Genomic DNA, 24,170 nt, shown 5'->3' with positions numbered 1-24,170 from the left:
ATTGATTTTTAAACATTTTCTTTGAACCTTCAAATAGTCTGGCTTGAAAAAGCTAAGGTTTTCCAAGCAGCATAACAGAGTTTAAGCATAACTACTGCATAAAAGAAAGACAGTTAAAGGGGTTTTCGCCACTGAGTTAACACTCAGTATGATAGAAACTGATATTGTGAGACAATTTGCAATTGGTTTTTATTTTTTGTGATGAGTAATAAAAATGAGCAATAACAATACATTTGTAACTTTACAAAGCATCTGTTTTTAGATGGGGTCAGTGACTCCCATTTGAAAGCTGAAAAGAGTCAGAAGAAGAAGGCAAATAATTCAAATACTATAAAAGGTAAATAATAAGGACCAATTGTAAATTTGCTTAGAATTAGCGATTATATAACATACTAAAAGTTAACTTAAAGGTGAACCATCCCTTTAAGAGGTGTAAGATAGGTGGAGTAATATCTAAGATACTTTTTGAGAAGCTCTGGCCATGACAAACAAAAAGAAATATTATTATATTTTAAGATGAACAAATATTCTAACAAACATGGGCTCTTGAGAATTATAATCATAACCTGAATGTGGAACTCGGTACAACATACCCCCTAAACCATTGCATGTTTATAAAACATGCACTATTTAAAATTTTTTAGATTTTTAAATGATTTATGAATGCATTCTAAGATATTAACTTTTGCTGGAATCAATTTCTTAGGTGAATGCTAGCTCACACCAACACACTCATCCCAATGATTAATGCCTGATACTACCAATTCTTCCTCCAAACAGTTAGCGACTCTAATCTCAAGTAAGTTGTTTCCAGCAAGAGACAATTTGAGTACAAATACATCAAATCTGCAAAGTTAATTTGGACCACTAGACATTAAGGGCCAGATTCAATTTGACTAAAAAAGCTTATCTCCTAATTCAATTCCAAATTTTCCAATAGAGCAAGACGCAATTCAATGAGAAATACGTTATATTGCTGTTTATCACATTAAAACCCTATTGAAGTTTACTAGGAGTTAGGAGAAAAGTTTTCTCTCCTTAAATGAAATCTCATCCATAAATTCTCATGTGAGAAACCACAAATTAACTTTTTCTTATGGAATTGAATGGATTCATGCAGCTTAGTTACTATCAAAACAAGGTACTGTTTTATTACTGCAGAGAAAAAGTAAATCATTATTTAAAAAAAAAAAAATGGACTATATGGGAAATGGCCTTCTCGCAATTCAGAGCTTTACAGATCTCCCTCTCTCTTTCCTCCTCCCCCTCTCTTTCTATCTCTCCTCTATTATATTAAAACAAAATCCTTCGACTTCGAATATCGAAGTCGAAGGATTTTAGCGCAAATAGTACGATCGAACGAGCAAAGGATTATTCCTTTGATCGAACGATAAAATCCTTCGAATCGGTTCGAAGGATTATAATCCAACGATCGAAGGAATATCCTTCGATCAAAAAAAGTTAGCCAAGCCTATGTGGACTTTCCCCATAGGCTAACATTGAGTTCGGTAGTTTTTAGATGGCGAACTAGTGGGTTGAAGTTTTTTCTTAAAGAGACAGTACTTCGACTATCGAATGGTCGAACGATTTTTAGTTTGAATAGTTCGATTCAAAGTCGTAGTCGAAGGTCGTAGTAGCCCATTCGATGGTCGAAGTAGCCCAAAAAACACTTTGAAATTCGACGTTTTTTTACTTCGAATCCTTCACTCGAAGTTAGTGAATCGGCCCCTGAATGTATGAATGATTTTAGCAGACATAAAGGGGAACTATCACAATATGAAAATTGAATATAAGCTTCATCATACTGAAATACAAGATTAAAAAACAAAATATCTTTACCATTTCTGAAATAATCATTTTTATCCCTCTCTAAGCATCTGTCATCATTATCTCTCCATGCAGGAGTTGGGTGTCACATTTTGACCAACAGTTAGATTCAATATCTTTTTAGAGGTTTCCCAATACTATGTATCAGCATCAACGTTCATTCAAATAACTAATTGCAGCACAAACAAAATTAAAAAAAATTACTTGAATGGCACAAATCCTGCATGTAGAGAGACAGGATTTCTGTTGATTTTTAAATAGTGAGCTCTGATGTATCTTCTAGGCAAAAGCAACCCCCCCCCCCAAATGGCTATATTAGACCTTACAGCCATTCAGAATCAGACTCCCAACGTCTGCATGAAGAATGAAAAGAGACAGACACTGAGTGGGAGAGAATTTTTAATCGATTATATTTAGAAATATCCTTATTTCAGAATGATGAGGCTTATATTACATTTAAATTTTTTCAATAGTTTCCCTTTAAGGTATAGTGGTCCAAATTATGGAAAAATCCCTTACCCGAAAAATCCCAGGTCCCAATCATTACAAATAATAAATCCTATACCTGTATTATATTGACAGTAGATAATGAAAGATAATGAAAGAACCATATGATATAAAATCTGTCTTGTTTGAAGTGTAAACCACAAAATTACAGTATGTTCAGTGTGGAAATTAGGTTAGAAAAGAAAGATTGTAGGTAAATTATGTTTATTTATGTTTCTTTACCTCCAGTTACATCATCTTGAAGGTCATCATCACATCCAGGAGTGCCTTCCATTTTTTCTAGCTGCAACATGACTTCAACACGTTTTTCCAAGGAACTTAGCTTCTGATCTGGTGGAGCAGGCACTCCTTCACTCACCTCTGTGCCTTCCTGCTTGATTTGTGACAATTTATCTTTAGTTTGCATTTTGAGATTGTTCCATGTTTTCTTAATGTCAGCAATGGATCTGTTCTGGCCCCCCACAGCATTGAGTTTTGCTTGGATATCTGCCCAGATCTTACTTTTCTCTGCTTTGGTGGTTTTAGCAGCCAGGCCACCACAAATTTGTGGGCCATGTTTGGAGACGCCATCAACTAATGTTTCCATCTCATTTTCAGAAAATTCTGGCTTCTCCTGCTTTTCACCTCCTCCTGGTAAAGATGCACGCACTTCAGAAATACTGTTTCCAAATATCAGGGTAATTTGGTTTTGCTTCTTATGCGTGAATTATTTTGGGGTGTACACACTGATTAATTATCTGCATGCATAAAACAAAGTTAATCTGTACTAGTTGGAAACCAAGTGCAGGTGCACATGCCTTATAGGAAGATGTGCTTGTATCTCTTTTAGTTTAGTATATTTGTTTATTTTGTTTCTGGTTGTAAAATAATAGGCACTGTACAGTAAGTGGGTTATAATTTCTAATCAGTGTCACATGTTTATATATAACATGCTACAAACACAATCCATAGAGCTCTACATTTGTGCTCTCCAACATTTGCATTGGCAGATCAGTTTCCTTTCACACACACATAGTATTAACTTAATCCATAGAAAGATATAATATTAAGAATCATTTTCAGGGTTACTACAGTCCATTGAAACTTTCATGTGTGATATGTTAAACAATAAAGCATTAGTGCTTGGATAGGACTGTATTATACTTTCCCTTTGTGAAGCGAAATATGTTTCCAGTCTTTATTTATATCTGCATATTTCCATATTGAACTATATTGATGCTGGCTAAAGATAAATGTCAAAATTTGTTGATTCTAATTGACTTTTCTGCTAGGGTCAGATATTTGCCTTTTCACAGTAAATTGACTTTCCAGTACCAATCATAGTTCCATAATGCAATACTCATCATGTATTTTGTATCTAATATTATATCTAGTATTTTGTCAATTAGTTATGAATATAACAAAAAGATTCATTATGGATAATTTAATGGTGTTTAATGCACTTCTGATGCATAAATATAACCATCAGTGGCCTATCTTGGGCAGACATGCAGAACTCATTTGTGAATGGTTATATTTCTTTGTGTGTGTGTGTCTGGAAGACATATAAAAGACACAAGGAAAACTGAAAGGATGCAGAAACATAATTCTTTTATATGTTTACCAGTAATCCCATGTTTTCAAGAATCATATATAGCGTATAGAGTTACGGTTCATGAAACCCTACTAGAGACACATGGGTGCTACAATATATAATGCAAAAATAAAAACCTGCGTTTGTTAAAATATGAGTTATGTCAACTGAGTGCAAATAAATATCTTATGGCTGGTTATTAACGGAAGGAACATCCAGATGCATTGCTTACCTCCTTCATAGCAGTATTCAATGACATAACCATCTAAACCTGCAGCTCCGATGTGATCTGGGGGCCTCCATTTCATTGTGACTGAGGTGTCCGTCACTCCATCTACTGTTAACATAGTAGGTGCGCTTGTTACAGCTAAAGAAGGAGAGGGAATATAAATATAATGGTCCTGTATCAGTGCTACAATTCAGAGCAGATTTATAATCAATGCACAGATTATAAACAGATTTTATCTACCCCTACCCCTGGAGCCCAGTTGTGGAGAAGGATGGTCAATGGGCTCCGTACACCATACATTGTAGAATCTATTTTGTACATAACCCCTAGGAATGATCATAGAGCTACTGTTGCATTTACTGAGGAACTTAATTGAATAGCATAATGAGCCCAATCTGCTGATCGATAAACATGAAACAACACTACGAGGCACATTTATCAAAGGACGAATTTCGAATTCATGTGAATTCTTTTTAGCTCTAATAAATTCGAATTTACTCAAAATTCGATTGGGGGGTTATTTAATAAAAAAAATCGAATATCTAAAACTTGCACAAATTTTTCAGACTTGAAAACTCTAATCGAATTTCACTAAACTTCATTCTAGTTTTTTCTCTAAAAAAAACTTAAATGTCAGGAAGGCTAGTAACATGTCCAAATTAGTCCCTGGACCCCTTCCATTGACTTATACATGAACTTGGCAGGTTTTAGGTGGCGAATAGTCGAATTCGAATTACAATTCAAATCGAGTTTGGATAATTCACAATTCAGTTTTGACCATAAAAAAAATTCCAAAATTCGAATTCGAATTTTCAATTCCACCCTTAATAAATCTGCCCCTAAATGTTTACTTACCCAATGGTACAAATGCTTTAGAAGGAGGACTAGGTTTAGAAGTGCCAATTGAGTTGACTGCAAATACCCGGACTTCATATGCCACACCTTCAATCATTTTTTTAGGCTCAAAAACAGTTTCCTTGCAGAGGTCAAAGTTTAACCGCATCCACCTAGAACTTTGTTTCTTCTTTCTTTCAATGAAATATCCTAATATAACAACAAAGAAAAAAAAGTCACATAATGTAATTTTTGGTGAATTACATGGTACTGTAATTCTAATGACTAATATCATTACTTTTAAAGTGGTAAAAGAGGATTTTGGAACTATATTTGGGGTTTTGTCTAAATCAGTACATTATTTCAGTCTACACCCTTTGTTCAGCAGTGCTGTATTCAGCAGGAGGAGGTAGACACGTAGGCCACTTGCACCCCTTAATGCACTTCTGCCTGGGGGATACATAAATGACACCTTATATGATCTGAATGGAAAAAAACACACACTTAAAATTTTAATTTAATTTATAAATACATTAGTAATACCACATTTCTAAGTAACTTGCATCAGCACGCTACTGTAATTAGTTCTTGCTGTATTTACATGCTCTATAGAATGGTGTTCCTAAAAATTCAATTGATCCATAATAAACCTACATGTTTACTTACCCAAAATAGGACAGCCACCATCATATAGTGGGGGATCCCATTTCATAGTACACCAATCTTCCCCAACTTCTGTTACATCAGGAGCGTGAGGGGGATCTGGAATATCTGATAAGAGGTAAATTATTTATTTTAAATCGGAATATATGTTTAGTTTAATTTAATATATATTGTATTCTATTATTAAAATCTGATATATGCCTATGTAGAATCAGGCCAGTTACTAAATTCAACTTTTTTTTGCTTAAAATTTTTTTTTTTTAAATTAAATAAACATTGGGTGTGAACAAGCGCGAGTGAAAAGCTAATGTTGTTTGTGCAGAATAATTGGTAACAAGCTGCTACATTGTTTGGTTTGACTAAGGGAAATCTGAAATTTCTGATGGCAAGATTTTTTTTCAAGATGAAGGCATTTGTGGTATTTTTCTTTTGATATCTATATAACAAATTACTTCTAATCTTAAAACGGGTTGTACACAATAGAGCTAATAGAGTGCAACTGTTACACATAATAATTGTGTCTAAAGCTGCTCTTTGTACTTGCACATTGTGGTGCCAACTGTAAATGTAAAGCAGGGGCACCCTGGAGATACCACCAGGGTTCCAGCATCCGCCTGCCTAATTACATTTAGTGCACTTGAGTATAAATGATCATGCACAGACACAAACAGTTATTAGGAACAATACTGCTTTTTATTCTTACTAACCTACAACCTTTATTTTGATATGAGCTACCGCTTCTCCTGCTTCATTCTTAACCATGATACGGTAAGTACCAGAGTCTTCCCTCTCAGCTGAGTCTATGACCAGAAGTCCATGATCAGGATGTGATTCTGCATGGATACGAGCATTTTGCTCTGTGATCCACTAGGATAATAAATAATATATTCAGCGTTACTCAAGGAAATGGCAATATAATGTGACCATACTGTAAGAAAATTCAGATCATAATCAATCATGAATGCCCTTCCATTTCTTAAGGTTTGTTTCACCAAGGGAATGAGGAATTGACATTAGAAAGTATTATTTAGTCTTTACTATCTTGAGATCATTTGTAACTTTGTAGAATGTGTATTACCACCATGACCAACTTAACAAAGGCAGGGGGTAATTCATTAAATACTACACTTAAAAACAAAGTGTACCCTTTTTTTACCTTATCCCCTCTACTCCAAATAATCTTTGGAGCTGGCTCTCCAGAAACAGGGACCTCCAGTCGCAGTTTTGTGCCTGCTACAACTGTCACAGTGTTATCAGGATAAGAAAGGGCGTCAAAGTGAATTTTAGGAGGATCTGCAAATTGAAAATAAATATGCACTATAATGTGTTGCATTATTATGTATCTACCCTAAAACTTGTCCTGGCTTCCATTATGTGTTTGGGTAGGAACTATGAAATCTAAACTAACAGCATTAGATGAAAAAATGTTCATTTGGTTTTTGTCACAGTTCATTATAAAAGGTATATAGTCAGGTTTAACCTTCACATGCATGTTTGCGTTAGAGAAAGTACTCTGAAAACTCCAATAAAGAAAGAGATTTCTGTTATAGTTGCTATAAAAGGGATTCAGTAATAGCAAAAGTTGCTGTATTAAAATTACAGAACCTATGATCAACCTAAACTGCATGATGTATGTTAAGTAATCTCTTGCATACTGATATATTGATTTTAAATGATATCTGTAATAAAAAATTACAACTGGGAAAATACTTACCGATCACATGGACATTGGCTGGAATATTGGTTAAATAAAGATCAGGAACAAACGAGTAATCGCCTTCATCTTCAACTAAAGAACTTTCTATAACCAATCTGTGAATCCTGTGAACAAGATGTAAGGCATCAATCACTTTACTATTCATAACACAAGCTCACTATTAGCTGGAGGAATGTAATGCAAGGAAATATATAATATTCTATACTATTGAAATGAATCTTAGCACAAGCCAAGTTCTCTGAGCAATTCCCCCATTGGTGAGTAAACTACATAAACCTTTTTTTTTATTGTGCATAACACATTATGGGCTCAGTGCATCCTTTAAATAACGACAGTGAAATATGTGAAGCTCTTTTCAGCATTTCACACATCACACTCACCTTCCTTTATGGAAAATTTTTACCCGATCACTACCCTGAATGAGTTGTCCATGTCTGTACCATCTTCCTGGTACGTTCTCTGAGATTTCACACTTCAAATTGATTTCTTTGCCAAGATTCACTGTCATGTCAGTCAGGGGCTGTAATATCTTCAGTGGACGTACTTAAATAAAAGCATTGAAAGTATTGAATTAAGCCTGTAGCCAAAGGATTTTTAAATAGTTTGTCACCTATAAACTTCTTACAGAGCCAACTTTTTATATTGATCACAATGAGTGTGTAGCTTAAGATCAATGGCCCCTTGGCAAAATTAGGTGTTGCCCTCCCTCTTTATTTCTCTTAAACATCTGTGGGGGAAATGTAATAAAATTCTCAAAAAGAACAAATATGGAAATAAAAATTAGTATATTGCAATGAAATTTTCTTCATTAGGCTTTTATTGCATTGTGAATCTTAATTGTGCATTGCAAACCTTTAATACTTGATTGAAGGTGGCGTAAACTTTTGGAGCAAACTTTTTCATTTAGAAGTTTTATTAAAAACTATAACATGCGCAATCACTTTCCCAGTGTTGTGTGAGGGGCAAAGTGTTCACAAAGGCAAAATTTTTACTTTGCAAACATTTATTTTAATTGCCAATGAATTGCGGACGATTGTTATGTTATCGACCAATATTATATTCCCCCATTAGTCTCAATGGGTTGCCTATATTTAAGTCCTACTACTTTAACTCATCTGTTTCTGGCTCATATATGAAAGCAGTGTATTGTGCAAAGTTTAATTCTGGGAAGTAAATTGCCAAGTTTTTAATCCACAAACCATCTTTTGCCAGAATGCCAGCGTAACTGTGGGTACACTGGATATTGTACAAAATGCAATGGTATGGATGCAAATTACTTTGTTTTGGTAAATTTTATGCAAGTTGTGATGCAATATATAAATCAATTCTGGCTGTTGAAGCAACCCCAGGAATTACCAACAAGTAAAACTTGATGTTAAATCCATGTACTTGTGCATTATTTATCTGAGAAGGCTGAAGGAGTGCATGCATGAACGCACATACAGTATAATACCTTTCTGAAGAACCTCAGTGCACGCTTAATTTGCTGTACAATATAACACTTTGTACTTCTGCCTGTTTCATAAGTAATAAGCCCTCAAGTTATTTTGCGCCTATTGCCGTATTATGTCTCAGCCCTGCAACAAAGTCCCCGTCATTACACATTGGACCCGCTCAATATAATATCCTTATTGCTGGTCAACCTGTAGCCCTAGCTCATGCTGAACTCCAGAACCCATCTATAGCCATAATCTATAGGAGGAATTTAGGAGATGAAGCTGAAAAGACATCATGCAAAATAGCCTTAGCCAAGTAAAATTCTTTGTTTATAAATCCACTTACAACATTGTATTATCTATCTATCTATCTATCTATCTATCTATCTATCTGTCTGTCTGTCTGTCTGTCTGTCTTTCTGTCTGTCTATCCACCTATCTGTCTTATATACGTAGCTATCAAACAGGTCTACGTATTCACAGATAATTTTTTAAACAGCTGTTTTGTCTGTATCATAGCTTAACAATGTTGTGTGCTATAGTAGAATAAAAATAGGGCGATGAGTATTTGGCCATAATTAGCATGGACCATATATTTAAAATACACCCAAATCTGCTTTAACATTCCTGAGAACATAAAACTCTATGCATATTTACTATTATTATCGTACTTCTATTGAGATTAGCTGCATTCTCAGACACTGGGCTTATATTTTCAAAATGTGAACATAGTATGATATGCATGTCAGCCATGTGAACACTCCCCACTACTTATCCATATCTGACTAAGAATAGCTTTTCTAATATATGCGCTGGCTACTATGTGAAGAGCATAACAGAGCAATGTTGCATACCATAGTACAATGTAATTACCTTGAGTGTTGGCCTTTAGTTATAGGCCAGGATTTGAGATGCACACACAGACACAAAAGTTGTTTTTTATTGTTGAAGGACCACTTACTTGACTAAAATATCTGCTGGAATGTATTAAAAGAATCATAGGTTGACATTAATTTACCACTAGGTTTTACATTTAGCACCCTCATTTGCATCCCAGAGCTTGCCATTAAAAGCTTCCAAGGACAGACTGTATTTCTACTCCTCCATCTAATCATTTCCTGCTATTGATTAGTACTTGATAAATAATTAATTGAAATGAAATGCTGCTTTATTATTACAGTACACAACTGTGGAAGAAAGTACAGTAGACTTACAATCAATCTGAAGCTGAGCTGCCGACTGCCCTCCAGTAGTCATCACAGAGTAAGTAGCTGAATCTCCCCGATTTGCTTCATCAATAATCAGTGTATGCTTTTTGCCATCTACTTTATGTCTATATCTTGACCTGGGCTCATTTGTGATTTCCACTCCATTCTTAAACCTGAGACAGATCATTATTACTTATTCCATATATTTTAAATTGTATTATGTACAGATGTTGCATTAGTAATTCTAATTTAATTGTATTATATTTTACTTATTTTATAATTTTTCTATTGTCAATAGTATTTATGGTACTTAATACACAATAGAGGTATAGGACCCAGGGTCGGACTGGCCCAGCAGGGCATTGGAAAAAAACCCAGTGGGCCCCTGCCAGGCCAGACCCCCTCTCCCGATCTTCAGATTTTATAAAAAAAACTTTTCGGTGCACATGCGCGCCAAGCGATGCCATTCGTGCATTCTTCATGCCTGCGTGTCAATCGGCATGTTGAGTGGGGGACCGGGGTGGCTGGAGGGGGCCCTGGACAGCAGTCCCGGTGGGCCCGGGACCCCAGTCCAACCCTGATAGGACCTGTTATCCAAAATGCTTGGGACCTTGGTTTTCCAGATAAGGGATCTTTCTGTAATTTGGATCACCATATCTTGTTTGCTAAAAATCATGGGTTAAGGGGTTTATTTACTAAACTCCGAATGCAAAAATCAAGAAAAATTTGTGTTTTTTTTATATAAAATCTGACTTTTAAAAAATCAGGAATTTTTCAGAATTTATTAAACCCCGAGGATAGAAAAGTCTGAATCAGAAAATCCGGCATCTCAGACCTGTCCACATTGCATATAAGTCAATGAGAGAAGTCCCAATGATTTTTTGATGTGCACTGCGTTTTGTGCAATACCCAGAAGTTTTCGCTTGAAAAATAAAAAAAAAAACATGAAAATAGGATTTTGTCCTATTTTTGAGAAAATGTAATAATAAATAAGCGTAAAAAACCCAATCAGATTTGGTTGGAGTTTGTAGCAGAAAACATTGAGATAAATTCGAACTTTGATAAATAACCCCCTACATAAACCCGATAGCAGTGTGTTGCCACCAGTATTTCAAGTTACTGTTTTATTATTACAAAGAAAAATTTTTTAAATTCAAATTATTTAATTAAAATGGATTCTATAAGAGATGGCCTTCCAGTAATTCAGAGCTTTCTGGATAACGGGTTTCAGGATAATGGATCCCAAGCTGTTTTACATAACAGTCCAAACTCTCTCCATCTGCTTACAGTTTTGAGAATGGTCAAAGGGCTATATATTGTTCTATCATAGTCATGGAGAAGGTGCTGACTGAAAAAAGAAGCCCATGATGTAAAGGTTTAAAGTCCACTAACCATTTCACATTAGCATCTTCTTCCGAGACCTCACACTCCAGTTCCACTCTATCTCCGCAGTATGAATTAATATTCTCCAGTTCCTTTGTAACCAATATAGGAGGCTCTATATCAAATATACAAATATTAGATAGTAATGCCCCAATATATTCCTGATCTAAATAGTGTGAGGAAAAGACACATACCCTCATCCATCTTATTGCATGTTCAGTGTCGGACTGGCCCACCGGGATACTGGCAAAACTCCCGGTGGGCCCAGGGGTCAGTGGGCCTCTTGCTTCTAAACATTTTGCCTATTTCATGGTCATTCCCTATTTCTTTATGAGAACAAAGAGGCTTAATAATGGAAGAATAGAGTATAGTATGTAGAGAAAATAGAGTAGGAAAATAAAGAGGTTGAGTGAGAAGAGGAGGTATAATAGTTTGGAAAGTAGGCCCTCAACCTAAGGTTTTCTGTTGGGCACCTCGCATCCCAGTCCAACACTGTGCACTGTGCAGGTGTTTACTGCCACTTGGTATCCATTAAATGTGACTTGTACTCTGATAAACTTCAATCACTCTTTACTGCTGTACTGCAAGTTGGAGTGATATCACCCCCTCCCTTATCCCCCCCAGCAGCCAAACAAAAGAACAATGGGAAAGTAACCAGATAGCAGCTCTCTAACACAAGATAACAGCTGCCTGGTAGATCTAAGAACAACTCAATAGTAAAAACCCATGTCTCACTGAGACACATTCAGTTACATTGAGAAGGAAAAACAGCAGCCTGACAGAAAGCATTTCTCTCCTAAAGTGCAGGCACAAGTCACATGACCAGGGACAGCTGGGAAATTGACAAAATGTCTAGCCCCATGTCAGATTTCAAAGTTGAATATAAAAAAATCTGTTTGCTGTTTTGAGAAATGGATTTCAGTGCAGAATTCTGCTGGAGTAGCACTATTAACTGATGCGTTTTGAAAAAAACATGTTTTCCGATGACAGTATCCCTTTAAAGTTTCTAATGATAACGGACTCCTGCTGCACAAATATGGCAGCCCCCCATAGACAAACACAGGGAGTAAGATGGGTAATGTAAAAGCATTGAGCAAATACTTTATGGCAAAATCATAAGAAGCATGCAAAGTCAGTTTTATGGTAGATGTAAACAAAGTTCATTTTTCTGGTGTCAGTGTCTCTTTGAAGCTGTTCATATATCCTCTGTGTATATCATGTACCACCCTCTGCATCAGTGCCCACCAATTTATAAGTATGCTCTAAGGACATTAACAATGAATGTAAGTATTTTACGAGTAGATGAACTGGCACCAATAAGTCACCTCTGCCCACTGCAGGCATTTATTAATGTTGCAAGGTGATGAAACTGAAACTGAAGGAAATACATACCTCTGACAAACAGCTCTGTTGAGCACTTTTCATCTCCAGCACACACTTGATAGGCAGCATCATCAGCTAATGTACAGTTATTTACGAACAGTATCCTTTGATTTCCTTTATGTTCAAATATGTATCTGTTTAAACAAATGTCTGAAGTGAAGAAAAATAGCTTTATATACAGCTAACTCTCCATAATTCTCTTCAAGTTTGGTTGTTTTTTTCAATTCAAACCTTTTTCTTGGCCATTTTGAAATCTTTTTGACATGAGTTCCTTAGGGCTAAAGTACACGGGAGGTTTTGTGGGTCAGACTTTGTCGGGTGCAGACACAACATGCAGCGCTCCCTTCTGATAGGTGTGTCATGTTGGATGGAAAATCTTCCATGTATTTTACAAGTCAGATTTTTATATAATTCCCATTTTATTTTGACCCAAGCAACTGCATCAGACTTGTAGGATCGGATCTGTCAATCTGACACCAGCCTACAAAAATCTCCTGCTAGCACTTTATTTCATTCCCTTCCCATTAATGATTTTCTAGATTATTTGTTTCTTTAAACTAGGGGGTCCTCAACCTTTTTTACTCATGAGCCACATTCAACAGTATAAGGAGCAGATTTATTAAGGGTCGAATTTCGAGTTCATGGGTGAATACGATCGACCTGCAAATTCGAAACAAATTTGATACGAGTTTTTAAAACGATTTCGGAGAAAAAACTCGAATGTCAGGAAAGCTGCAAACAACTCCAAATTGATCCCTGGATGTCTTCCACTGACATAAACAGCACTTCAGCAGGTTTAAGGTGGCGGATAGTCGAATTTGAGTTCTTAAAGGGCCAGTGTATGATAAATTTTGAAAATAGAATTCTAATTTAAAGGAAAACTATACCCCCAAAATGAACACTTAAGCAGCAGATAGTTTACATCATATTAAGTGGCATATTAAAGGCTCTTACCAAACTGGTCTATATATTTAAGTAAATCTTGCCCTTTTACATCTCTTGCCTTGAGCCACCATTTTGTGATGGTCTGTGTGCTGCCTCAGAGATCACCTGACAAGAAATACTACAACTCTAACTGTTACAGGAAGAAGTGTTGAAGAAAAAGACACAACTCTGTCTGTTAATTGGCTCATGTGACCTAACAAGTATGGTTTGTTTGGTATGTTTGTGTGCACAGTGAATCATATGATCCCAGGGGGCGGCCCTTATTTTTTAAAATGGCAATTTTCTATTTATGATTACCCAATGGCACATACTACGAGAAAAGTATATTATTATGCAAATGATTTATTTACATGAAGCAGGGTTTTACTTATGAGCTGTTTTATGCAATATCTTTTTTTATAGAGGCCTACATTGTTTTCATTTAAAGGGGACCTTTCACCCTAAGAAATAATTTCAAATTCTTTTCTATCATGTTAGTTGAGCAAAATAAATGTTACTTACACTGTATTTATTATTTTAATTTTGTTTCCTTCTGTCTTGGAATTATACAATCACAGCAAGCAGGCAGCAGCTATTTTGGGGACACGGTTATTAAGTGAAATTATGTATCACCCCAAAATCTTGTGTTTGCACCAGAATGGGGGACCTAATGTCCATATGCAGTGCCCTACACAATTATAGAGACTGAGGAGGGAAGGGGGAATGTGGGGAGAGCAGTGACATGTTGGAAGTGCTGAATGGAAAGTGAAAGTAATTGACTGCCCCTCCTCTATGCCACGGGCATAGAGGCGGGGCAGGTAATATTTGATTGACAGTTTAGATATTTAAACACCTTTATAACAGGTATGGATGTTTTAATGAAAAAAATTTTGGGGGTTTCATATTTAATTTGCAAAGGACTTTCATTTTGCAGCTTTTTAGGTGACAGGTCCACTTTAAAGAAAAACTTTAATTTGACAGTTTTAATAAAAAAACTCAAATTCGAAATGTTGCTCATGAGCCACTGGTTGGAGATCACTAATCTAAACTAGATGGTGTCATTAATTTCTCATAAGATATATTGGCATATCAATCAAGAGTTGAAGGTGCAGGTTTGTATACTTTTCATATTAGGAGCCAGAGATGTCAGAGTAGGGTAGACGAATCAAAAATGAATATGGGGAGTGGTGGGAGGTATTGTTTTAAACTTGTTTACTTTTAACACCTGGCCACCTCCCTAGAAAGTAGCATGTACACTTTTGCTGGAAGACTTCACTTCTGGAACACAAACAGGTGCAACATGCCAGCCACTCAGCTGATGCACTTGGTGAGGGGGCACTGGGTAATTTGACCATTACACATTTTTTAAATATGTCCTCATATTTGGTCAATCCTTCCTCGCTGTGCTCTGTCTCAGAGATGCTACAGTAATCTCAAATTTTAAGCTTTATCTTGTTTAGGGATTATGTTTTGATGACTCAATTAATTAAATATGTTTAATCTATAGTTGTGTTTCCAAGTGGAGACTGAACTGAAATGTTATCATAGAACCTGGTGTGCATGCTAACATCAAAGTAATAGAAATGTTTTTTCACTTACTTAGTGCTTGGACGGATTTCTTGTCCATTTTTATACCACTTCAGTTCAACTGATGGGTCAGCAACTTCCACAACAAACTTCACACGTCCCCCTTTATCAATCTGATAAGCTGGATCCAGTTTTTTGGAAAATGCTTTGTAAAACAAAAAAAACACACTGGAGCAAAAGTTGAATACAATCACATATCTTGCAGATGCTACAAAGAGCATACTAACAGTTTGTGCTCACCATTATTATCACATATACAGTATACTGTATATATATTGAGCACCAATGTTCCTACAAGCAGTTCACTCTTTCTCATGCACACAGATTTGTCATCAATTCATACAAACAATTGTTGTGCCTACAGAATATTTTGTGTGCATAACCATAATGCACTAATTGCTTACACCTAACCACCATATTGCCCACACTGGGCCAGATTCAATTCAGTGAGAAAAGGTTATCTCATGGTGGAAACTCATTGACGAGATTCAATTCGAGGAGAAAAACGTTTCTCTTAATTCACTTCCAGTTTTTTGCCATAGACTTCAGTGGAGTTTTCACATGATAAACCGTCAGATGTTTTTCTGAATTTAATGACATCTCAGATTCATGAGGTTTCATGTGATATACCTTTTTCTAATTGAATCTGGCCCACTGTTTTTAAAAATTGTGTACATATGGTCTGCAAAATATTGATGGAATATTGAAGGGTGCCCCACCAAGACCTTGACTAATGTGTTCTTTTTTTGCAGTACCTTCACTTTTCTTTTCCTCTCTGCGCATGCGTTTCAGTCGTTTAAGCATTCCTCTGAGATCGGTGATACCATACTGAAATGCTATTTTCTCATATTCATTAGGCCTGGCACTTTTAAGGATCTCCCACACATCAATTTCAGGGCCCTCTTCTTGTTTGATCTCCCTAATAGCAAGAGATACAGAGCTTTAACAGCAGGTCAAAAATAAAAGAGTATGCTAAACAGTGGGATCACAGAAATCCAGTTGGAATATTTTTAACTATAGAAGGCAGAATATGCAGTGTGCAAATAAGTTTTTATCGGCAGAAACTCATACAATCTCAGTTGATGTACCTAACTGTGCTGCAGATACAAAGCAGTTGCGCTGTTAAAATCTATCTTACATATATGGAAAATGTTAAAGTTTAAGCAGTACCATGATTTTGGTATCTTAGTCTTTGGTTATGTTTATTGATGGATATTGGGGAAGTGGAGCAAAAAGAAAACCATAAAGGTTGATAGTAATCTGCCCACCGGTTTGAAACAATTATAAACAACTTACAAAAAATAGGGGGTATATAGGGCAGGTACTTTAGTCCAAAGGCACCTCCCCCTATAATAGAACCCACTTGCAAACCAGTTCAGGCTATGTCGTCAAGTACTTTGTAATGAAACACAATAAAGAACTCCATTAAAACTTCACCTTTAATATAAAGTATTAAAACCACTGCAAATCACTGGGCAAAGCCCACACTGCAAACAACACACTCACAAAACCAGACTGTCTACGTGGGGAGCGGATGGGAGCTAGATCTCCCACCGCCCACCTATGCTGCCCTGCGCGTTTCGCCGTGAAAACGGCTTCCTCAGGGGCATAGGGGACAGGCAAGAATTGGGCCTAAGGGAATGGAATTGGAAAGGGAGGGGGATATGGCTATATACTTATTATATGCTACCCATTGATGGAGACCTTCTCCACTTGAAATAGCACTTACTTTTTTAGTTTTTTCTATTTTCACCATCCACTTTGCTATTGGTTTTTATCTTTAAATGTTTTTTAAGGCTAAAGTCCTGCACTGATCACACTTTGTGTGTTGCAGTGAGTCTGGTTTTGTGAGTTTGCTGTTTGCAGTGTGGGCTTGGCCCAGTGATTTGCAATGGTTTTAATACTTTATATTAAAGGTGAAGTTTTAATGGAGTTCTTTATTATGTTTATTGATGGGCGAATAAATTAGGCAGGTGCAAATTCGCAGTGAATAAATCCACAAAACTGCCGCAAAAATTCGCCAGCATGGATGCATGATGGAAAAGTCGCTTGCATCAACACCATCGCACGTCAACATTATTCGGGGGCCCATTGCCTTTAACGCCAGCGTCAAAACTTGACACGAGCGCCAAATTTCGGGTATTGAGGGACGAATTCGCCCATCACTAGTTATGTTTTCTTATCTCAACAATATTTACATAATAATCCTTTTAAGGCCTATCTGACCTTGAGGGTTAGCAACAGTAATTTTGAATTATTGGGTATTTTCACTTAATAGACTATTACAGCGTTGGACGATGTTTTTCTCCAAAGAGTGGTCCAAATTATTATATAAATTTGTATATATAAATATTATATATGTGTTGAAGGGCCTTATCTGTCCTATGTAATTTTGAACGCACACACACACATATATATATATATATATATTTGTAATTTAAAAATTTGCTGCGCACTTACATGGTACATATTTCATATTTCCTGCCAAGTAACAGAAACCTTTGTTGCATTATGGCAGGGGTCCTAGATATGCCCTCAGCATCCGAGAGAGTGTCTCATGAGACAAAACATGGATCATTAAGCTGGACAATCCTGGCGATTTATACCAGGAATATTGCATAACAAAGTAATGCCCTTTACCTGTGAAGAATGAACTTATTCTGTTTTGATGAGAAAGTGTATTTGTTCCAAGATGTAAAAGTGACTTTGTTTAAGAGAGTTTTCACACTGCAATAACGTTTAAGGAATAGTGCTCACTATCCTTGTTAACGAAACTGTATGAAAGTTCATTTAGTTTGCTCCAAGTGGGAACACAATTGTGGTTGATTATATTTTTTTATCACATACAGCTTCATGCTTAAATAACTCAACATAATGTTAGTCTTCAGAAATAAGTAGAATGCTCCAATGTGCTCTACAATAGGAGACAATGCACTTAGTATATTCTTTACAAAGAATGCTTTCCAGATGAGATAATTTTTAATTAAATTATTTCACTATCCATATAATTCTAACAATGGATGACTTTTCAGTGGTCTCTGATTTTATCCACTGTGGGGCAATAATGACCTGCAGGACACAGCAACCAATAATACTCATGCATGCAATCAAATATAAAAATCATCATGCAACAAATACCAGATAATGATATTCATGCAGGTACTAGATGCCAAATTCCAGTAAAATGATATTAATATCTAAGTACCTTGTCATAGTTGTATCAGTTCATACAATGCAAAAATGTTTCTTTCAAGGGGAGTTGTTATATGGCAAATGATAGTTTTTATTGACTAGAAACAGATAATACATGAAAAGAGGTGATAGTAAGAATGTGGAGTTGATTTAGTTGAATTAAAGTCCACTGATTATTTCATTGCTTTATTTCTCACCTACGTTTCAGGAGACCACTAAAGTCAAGTTCTCCTGCATCATCTTGTCCTTCACCACTGTCACCAATATGAAAAGAAGATAAAATCTTGATTCATTGCAAAAAGAATCCACTTTGTAAGCACAAAGTAAATATGCATGCAGAATGTCAAATCACATTTCTTTTTGTCTAGAAACAAAATGTTTAAGCTGATTTGACTCTTTTCCCCTTGAGATAGTTTTTGCATAAGCAGTGCCAAAAGGTTTGTCCTGCACTGCATTCAAATAAGACAAAACAAATAATTTCAAAGGTTGTTTTACTGGTTTGGAAACCACTATACACACTAATAGAAAAACAAGCCTTTGATAATACAGTAGAACTCAGATTTTATGTTTTCCAGGAGGCTGCTTCAAAATGTCATAAATTCCAGCAAAGAAAAAAAATTGCAGTTTGCCTTTGTGGGACCCAGACAAAATGGTGCAAATTTAGGGAAAACATAATATATGTCGAATCAGGGTTCTACTGTATATAACTTTATTGAATAAAACAAAGGGTTATGTTGCTGTAAAAAAGTAATTACCTGTTGGAATGTCATGCTATGTGCTTAAGGTCATAGGGGTGTAAATATTTAATTACAAGAAATTGAAACTTTAATGTGACTGGATAGCGGAAGCACTTTAGTATTTGCTAACATTCTCTTGGTTTCCTTTCTGTAATAAGTAACAACAGACAGCAGCTTTATAGCTTTATACTAGGCAAGACAAACAATAACTCATCTTGCTACAACCACAACCTGCCAATAGCTGGAGTGCCAACTTATTTGACACCAATAGAAGTCATCTTGATGTAACTACAATAGCCAGTAGGTGGAGTGCAAACTTGTATGACATCCTTTCTACATCCTTATAGAGCAGAGACTGCTGATTAAAAGATGCTGAAAAACTGAATTAAATAGAGTTGACAAACTTAACAGATGAATTTTTAGGTTATACTGCATTCTCCTTTGAACCAAAATAATAAATAAAAAACTGTGTAGACAATATATTTGATGGATTTATTTAACAAGGAAGCTTTTAAATATCCTTAGATGCATTAGAACACTGCATTTCTTCTGTTAAGATCGTCTGGGAGACTAGTGCAAGCCTTCATTTTCTGTTACGAGCGAGACTATAAGTCTCCAACTTCCTGACCCACATCTTGTGATGTAGCAGGGTCACCAGGTTAGAATCTGGTGACTACATTCCAACCCCCAGATCAGCTGTTTAGGGGGGATCAGAGTTTCACAGTGTAATCTCTTGTTATTTGCAATTCTGTTTCCACCAGTGATTTTTAGCACTGGGATTTGGATATGGATATGATAATATCCTTTTAATTATTTTGCTAAATTCGCCTTTTGTTCATCTGTGTAAAAGCTCAGTTGCCAAAAATGTTTCTTTATACTGCCAACAGTTTTATACAGTGAACACATTCCATAGAGATCTAGATGCAAAATGTTACCTTCTCTTAAATGCAGATCGGATATCAATAGTCTGAGATACATCTGGTACAGCTATAAATGAAGCAAATGAAAATAGTGACATATGTATTATGACAAAGTTGGCTAAGCCTTTGATAATGTGCCATAAACACAAATCCAAACTCTAATTCCGTCAGAACATGTGGTTATTTAAGTTTCAGTTTCTGATTACATGTAGTGCTGAGAACAAACCCCCAAATATATAATGCATCTCAATACAGTTATTTATTGAATGTGAACACAAAGGGGGATAATCTGAGAACTCTAAGGCACTGGTGACTACTAAAGTTGTGCCTGTGTACTGAATCATAATGTACTTCTCACAATTATGTCTTGGAAAAGTAATTGGTGAACTTGCAATATTATTTTACTTTTTTTTACTTGTCTTGCCCTTAGTGATATTATTGTCTTCCAGCTAATTGTATTTGTGTGTCTGTTTGTGTGTCTGTTTGTGTGTCTCTTTTAATTTGGACATTGTATAGATGTTGAGTTGTAAACATATTATTGTATCCTGATGAGCAGCAAATTGCAAATTGTATGTAAGTAATGCAGAATTAAGTACAGAATTAAAATCTTACCTATAACCTCTAGATCAAAGGAGCAGCTATCAAATTTATCCTTATATGTAACTTCACATCTGTAATTTCCAGCATAGTTTTCTTTTGCTTTTATGATTTGCATTTCAAAAGTATAAATCTGAAACAAATGCAAATATATTGTTCATGCATACTAAAGCTGAGTCAAAGTTTAACTAAAAGAAATTGGAATGTCAGATCATTATTGCAATTTATACGTATATATATATATCTGCTCGAAAACATATTTTATTACTTTCCTTTATGGCATACAGTTCTTATGCCTTAGTACATTCTGCATATTTTAGAAATCTGATTCTAACATAATGTTGGGCTTCCAGTATAATTAATACTTACTTTATTAATACGGTCAAAGGTATCCTTCAGTTGCAGATGCTTTCCAGCTTTACTAGCCAAGTCCATCCATTTGCCTTTCAACCATTTAACAATAGGCTTGCGAAGAAGATCTTTAGCTTCCACTTTTGCAATAAACTTAATATCACCACCTAAAATGATAAGGATTCATTATTATTTGATTCATTATTACTAGTGAATTTTTAGGTGAAACACACACTAGTGTCACACATACTGAGAACAGAAACAGAAAGTCCAGTTGTGTAACACTTATGTCTTCTTAATAATGTAGATAAAATAAATTTAAATGAACGCTTAAAGTTGAAATAGTTATTGAAGTTGTAAAACTATGGAATCCCAATACAGTAATGGACCCCAATAATTTCTAGGTCCTTCTCTGCTCTGTTTGCACCCATATAGTACGGTGCTGTCTACATACAAAAGTTTCACCCATATAGTAAACATATCATTTATATCCCTGTACTCTTAGGCTCCTCGTCAGCTGCTGGTTCTGCAGTGTCTCTTGTTATACTCGTATTGGCAAAACTTATCAATTACTTAACTTTACCTAAACATAGGAATTCAATTCTAGTCATCAATGAATCTACAGTTGTTAATCTTCTATTTACTGTACAAGTCTTTCAATGTTTGTTAGCTAGAGAGAATGAAGAAAATCTACACCCAAACCACTGCCCCAGATTAATCATGTATTATTAGAGAATGGCCCAATCAGTTTGGTTTCATTATTTTTATCAAACATAAAAATGTCACAATATATCCCTTTTGTTTGAAATTTTTAAAATGAGATTTCAACGCTTCTTTCTACTTTTCTGGGTTTACATTCTTTATAACCTTCAGCCTATTTGTTTATGTTTATTATCTATCTATGTGTCAGTTTTCTGTCTCATGTGTAAAATGTGAACATAAAATCTGCACTCACCCACACTTACAGACCCACTAGAAGGTTTCTCAATAAATAACGTTGATCTTTGAGAATTATCACGTTTCTCTGCATCTTCTGGTTGTCCTTCTCCAAGGGACCATACTAATGAGAATGATTAAATATACATTTGATTAAAAGCTGTTTCTAATTGTTTTTCATTACTTTGTAAAAACCCTATTACAAATGTGGAGAATATCTGTGTTTAGCCCCATCTTTTGTCCCTGTACAAACCAAAACACTGACTAGTAACCCCTTTAAACTCAAGATAGAAAACATTAAAATAACAAATGGGAAGTCATAATGAATGAGAATATGACATGCTTTCTGTATCCTATACATGAATAATAAGTTGTATGAATGAATTCAGTGTGAGAAGAGAAATCTAAAAAGGAAAGAAAACATGTTATTCATGCTGCTTTTGATATTTCCCAGCTTTTGATATGTCTCTTCTACTAAACGACAAAATGAAATGGATAGCAGAAATTAGCTAACATTTTTTGGATTTCAGTGCAGTGTGTAATCTGAAGTGAGATCTTCCCTTGACCTAGAATCTAAATCGGAAATAACACTTAAATTATTATACATTTCAATCTTGTTAGAGGATGACTTTTTTTACTGTTTACTATTCAAATCAGTTCTGGAACAAATAAAATAGATTTAGTGAATACTGTGCATTCTTCAGTGTTTTGTATGATTCTAACACTTATGAGGTGCTCTTTTCTTCTATACATGTTTGCCAGGGTGACTTCCATTGGCTCATTAAAGAACTTACCAGAATCTTTCCTTTCCTTTGAAAGAGCATTCTCATCTGAAACAAAATATGCAGTTGCAAATGATAAAATGAGTAATATAACTGTTAAACATTTGATTACCATAGAATCTATTGTCTATATTGTATCTATTTATCTAGCTATCGAATTACTGTAAACATTTTGTTTTTTTATTCAGTACTTTCTGTGCAAGTATGTTTTAGAATGTATATTTTAGAGCTCTTATAGAAAAGCAATAATAGCTATTTATTAAGCCTCTTCTTATGTTCATCCAAATCTAAAATTAGGTTTTAAGATTACACTGCATGCACTATCTTTATGCATTACTTGTTTGGTTGTGACTCAGTGAAAATTATAGTTTCCATTCTAGTTTTTTCATAAATATGCTAGTAAGGATAAATATAACATTTGTGTAGAAAAAAGTTTTGCTACAATGTTTTTGCGATTAAAATTTTTTCTTGATCTTAAAAATTGAAATTAGCCTTCCTATGTCAACTTCAGAGGTCAATTACAATTAATGAGCATTTTCACACAAGCAAATATTAAGGAACATGTATTGAAGCAAATACCTTAGTGAACAGAGTTTCATAGCACCCAATTTTTTTATTTATTTCTTTGAACATGTGCTTTTATAAATCAGCACTTTTGTAAAATGAGATGTAAAGTGTTTTAGTTTATTTCAACATTTTGGCCACATAATGGGAATTTGTCATCTTCCATATTCATCTTTAAATAATGCTAGGGAAATCATATGTACAGTATATATGGCACTTGCATTATTGTGATATTTATTATGTCCCAATGGATTTGAGGCCTGTACCCTACTGCTCAACATAAACATGGCTATAAAAATGGGATAAAGATGCCAAGATGCAGAACTAATTAGACTTTGGGCCATGCCAGCATAAATATCATCATCTACAACAAATTCTATAAACTTAGCTCATTTCTAACTATGAAATATTGAATAGGCCTAAGTATATGTAATATGAATCATTTTATGTCTTTAATACATAGAAGGGCAATGTTGCATGTTTGAAGCAACATGGCTTCAGCAATTTGTATTTTCCACCTCTATATTCATATCTGTTGACCTACCAGCTGGCATTTGCAAAATATCTGACCTACATGCAGGCAAATATATCTTTATATATTACAGACAATGATCTATATGCTTGTTAAATGAAGTCTGGAAATATACCTGGAGGAGGGGTGCTACCTGAAGAGGAATCTTCTTCATCTGAAAATATAAAATATTAGTGAAAATCTAAGCAGATATCATGCAAAATCTGGTTTGTTGCCCTTGTATTGGAAAAATATGAAATTAGGATATGTAAATTCCTGCAAAAAAGAAACAATTTACACACCAGCCTG

General features: G+C 35.2%; 1 protein-coding gene across 9 annotated transcripts in view; it reads right to left on the bottom strand.

Annotated features, from left to right (window-relative positions):
- mybpc1.L (myosin binding protein C1 L homeolog) overlaps nucleotides 1-24,170 on the bottom strand; it is a 63,071-nt gene that overhangs the window by 15,116 nt on the left and 23,785 nt on the right. For 7 of the 9 annotated variants that reach the window (XM_041586271.1, XM_041586272.1, XM_041586263.1 and 4 more), the window contains 20 exons: nucleotides 23,998-24,036; nucleotides 22,799-22,834; nucleotides 22,024-22,128; nucleotides 21,087-21,235; nucleotides 20,733-20,850; nucleotides 20,136-20,187; nucleotides 18,661-18,717; nucleotides 16,027-16,190; nucleotides 15,284-15,416; nucleotides 12,770-12,894; nucleotides 11,387-11,492; nucleotides 10,001-10,167; nucleotides 7,731-7,893; nucleotides 7,348-7,454; nucleotides 6,790-6,926; nucleotides 6,341-6,500; nucleotides 5,637-5,741; nucleotides 4,992-5,180; nucleotides 4,140-4,274; nucleotides 2,557-2,964 (listed from right to left, as the gene is read on the bottom strand). In XM_041586271.1, coding sequence (XP_041442205.1) covers nucleotides 2,557-2,964; nucleotides 4,140-4,274; nucleotides 4,992-5,180; nucleotides 5,637-5,741; nucleotides 6,341-6,500; nucleotides 6,790-6,926; nucleotides 7,348-7,454; nucleotides 7,731-7,893; nucleotides 10,001-10,167; nucleotides 11,387-11,492; nucleotides 12,770-12,894; nucleotides 15,284-15,416; nucleotides 16,027-16,190; nucleotides 18,661-18,717; nucleotides 20,136-20,187; nucleotides 20,733-20,850; nucleotides 21,087-21,235; nucleotides 22,024-22,128; nucleotides 22,799-22,834; nucleotides 23,998-24,036 — 2,655 coding nt within the window. The remainder of the gene's footprint in view (nucleotides 1-2,556; nucleotides 2,965-4,139; nucleotides 4,275-4,991; nucleotides 5,181-5,636; nucleotides 5,742-6,340; nucleotides 6,501-6,789; nucleotides 6,927-7,347; nucleotides 7,455-7,730; nucleotides 7,894-10,000; nucleotides 10,168-11,386; nucleotides 11,493-12,769; nucleotides 12,895-15,283; nucleotides 15,417-16,026; nucleotides 16,191-18,660; nucleotides 18,718-20,135; nucleotides 20,188-20,732; nucleotides 20,851-21,086; nucleotides 21,236-22,023; nucleotides 22,129-22,798; nucleotides 22,835-23,997; nucleotides 24,037-24,170) is intronic. The other 2 variants (XM_041586267.1, XM_041586268.1) reach the window with 2 other exon arrangements.

This window comes from Xenopus laevis, chromosome 3L (assembly GCF_017654675.1).
Source record: "Xenopus laevis strain J_2021 chromosome 3L, Xenopus_laevis_v10.1, whole genome shotgun sequence".
NCBI classification, from domain to species: domain Eukaryota; kingdom Metazoa; phylum Chordata; class Amphibia; order Anura; family Pipidae; genus Xenopus; species Xenopus laevis.
Note: the sequence above shows the minus strand (reverse complement) of the source record. Positions and strands in the feature narration are given on the sequence as shown.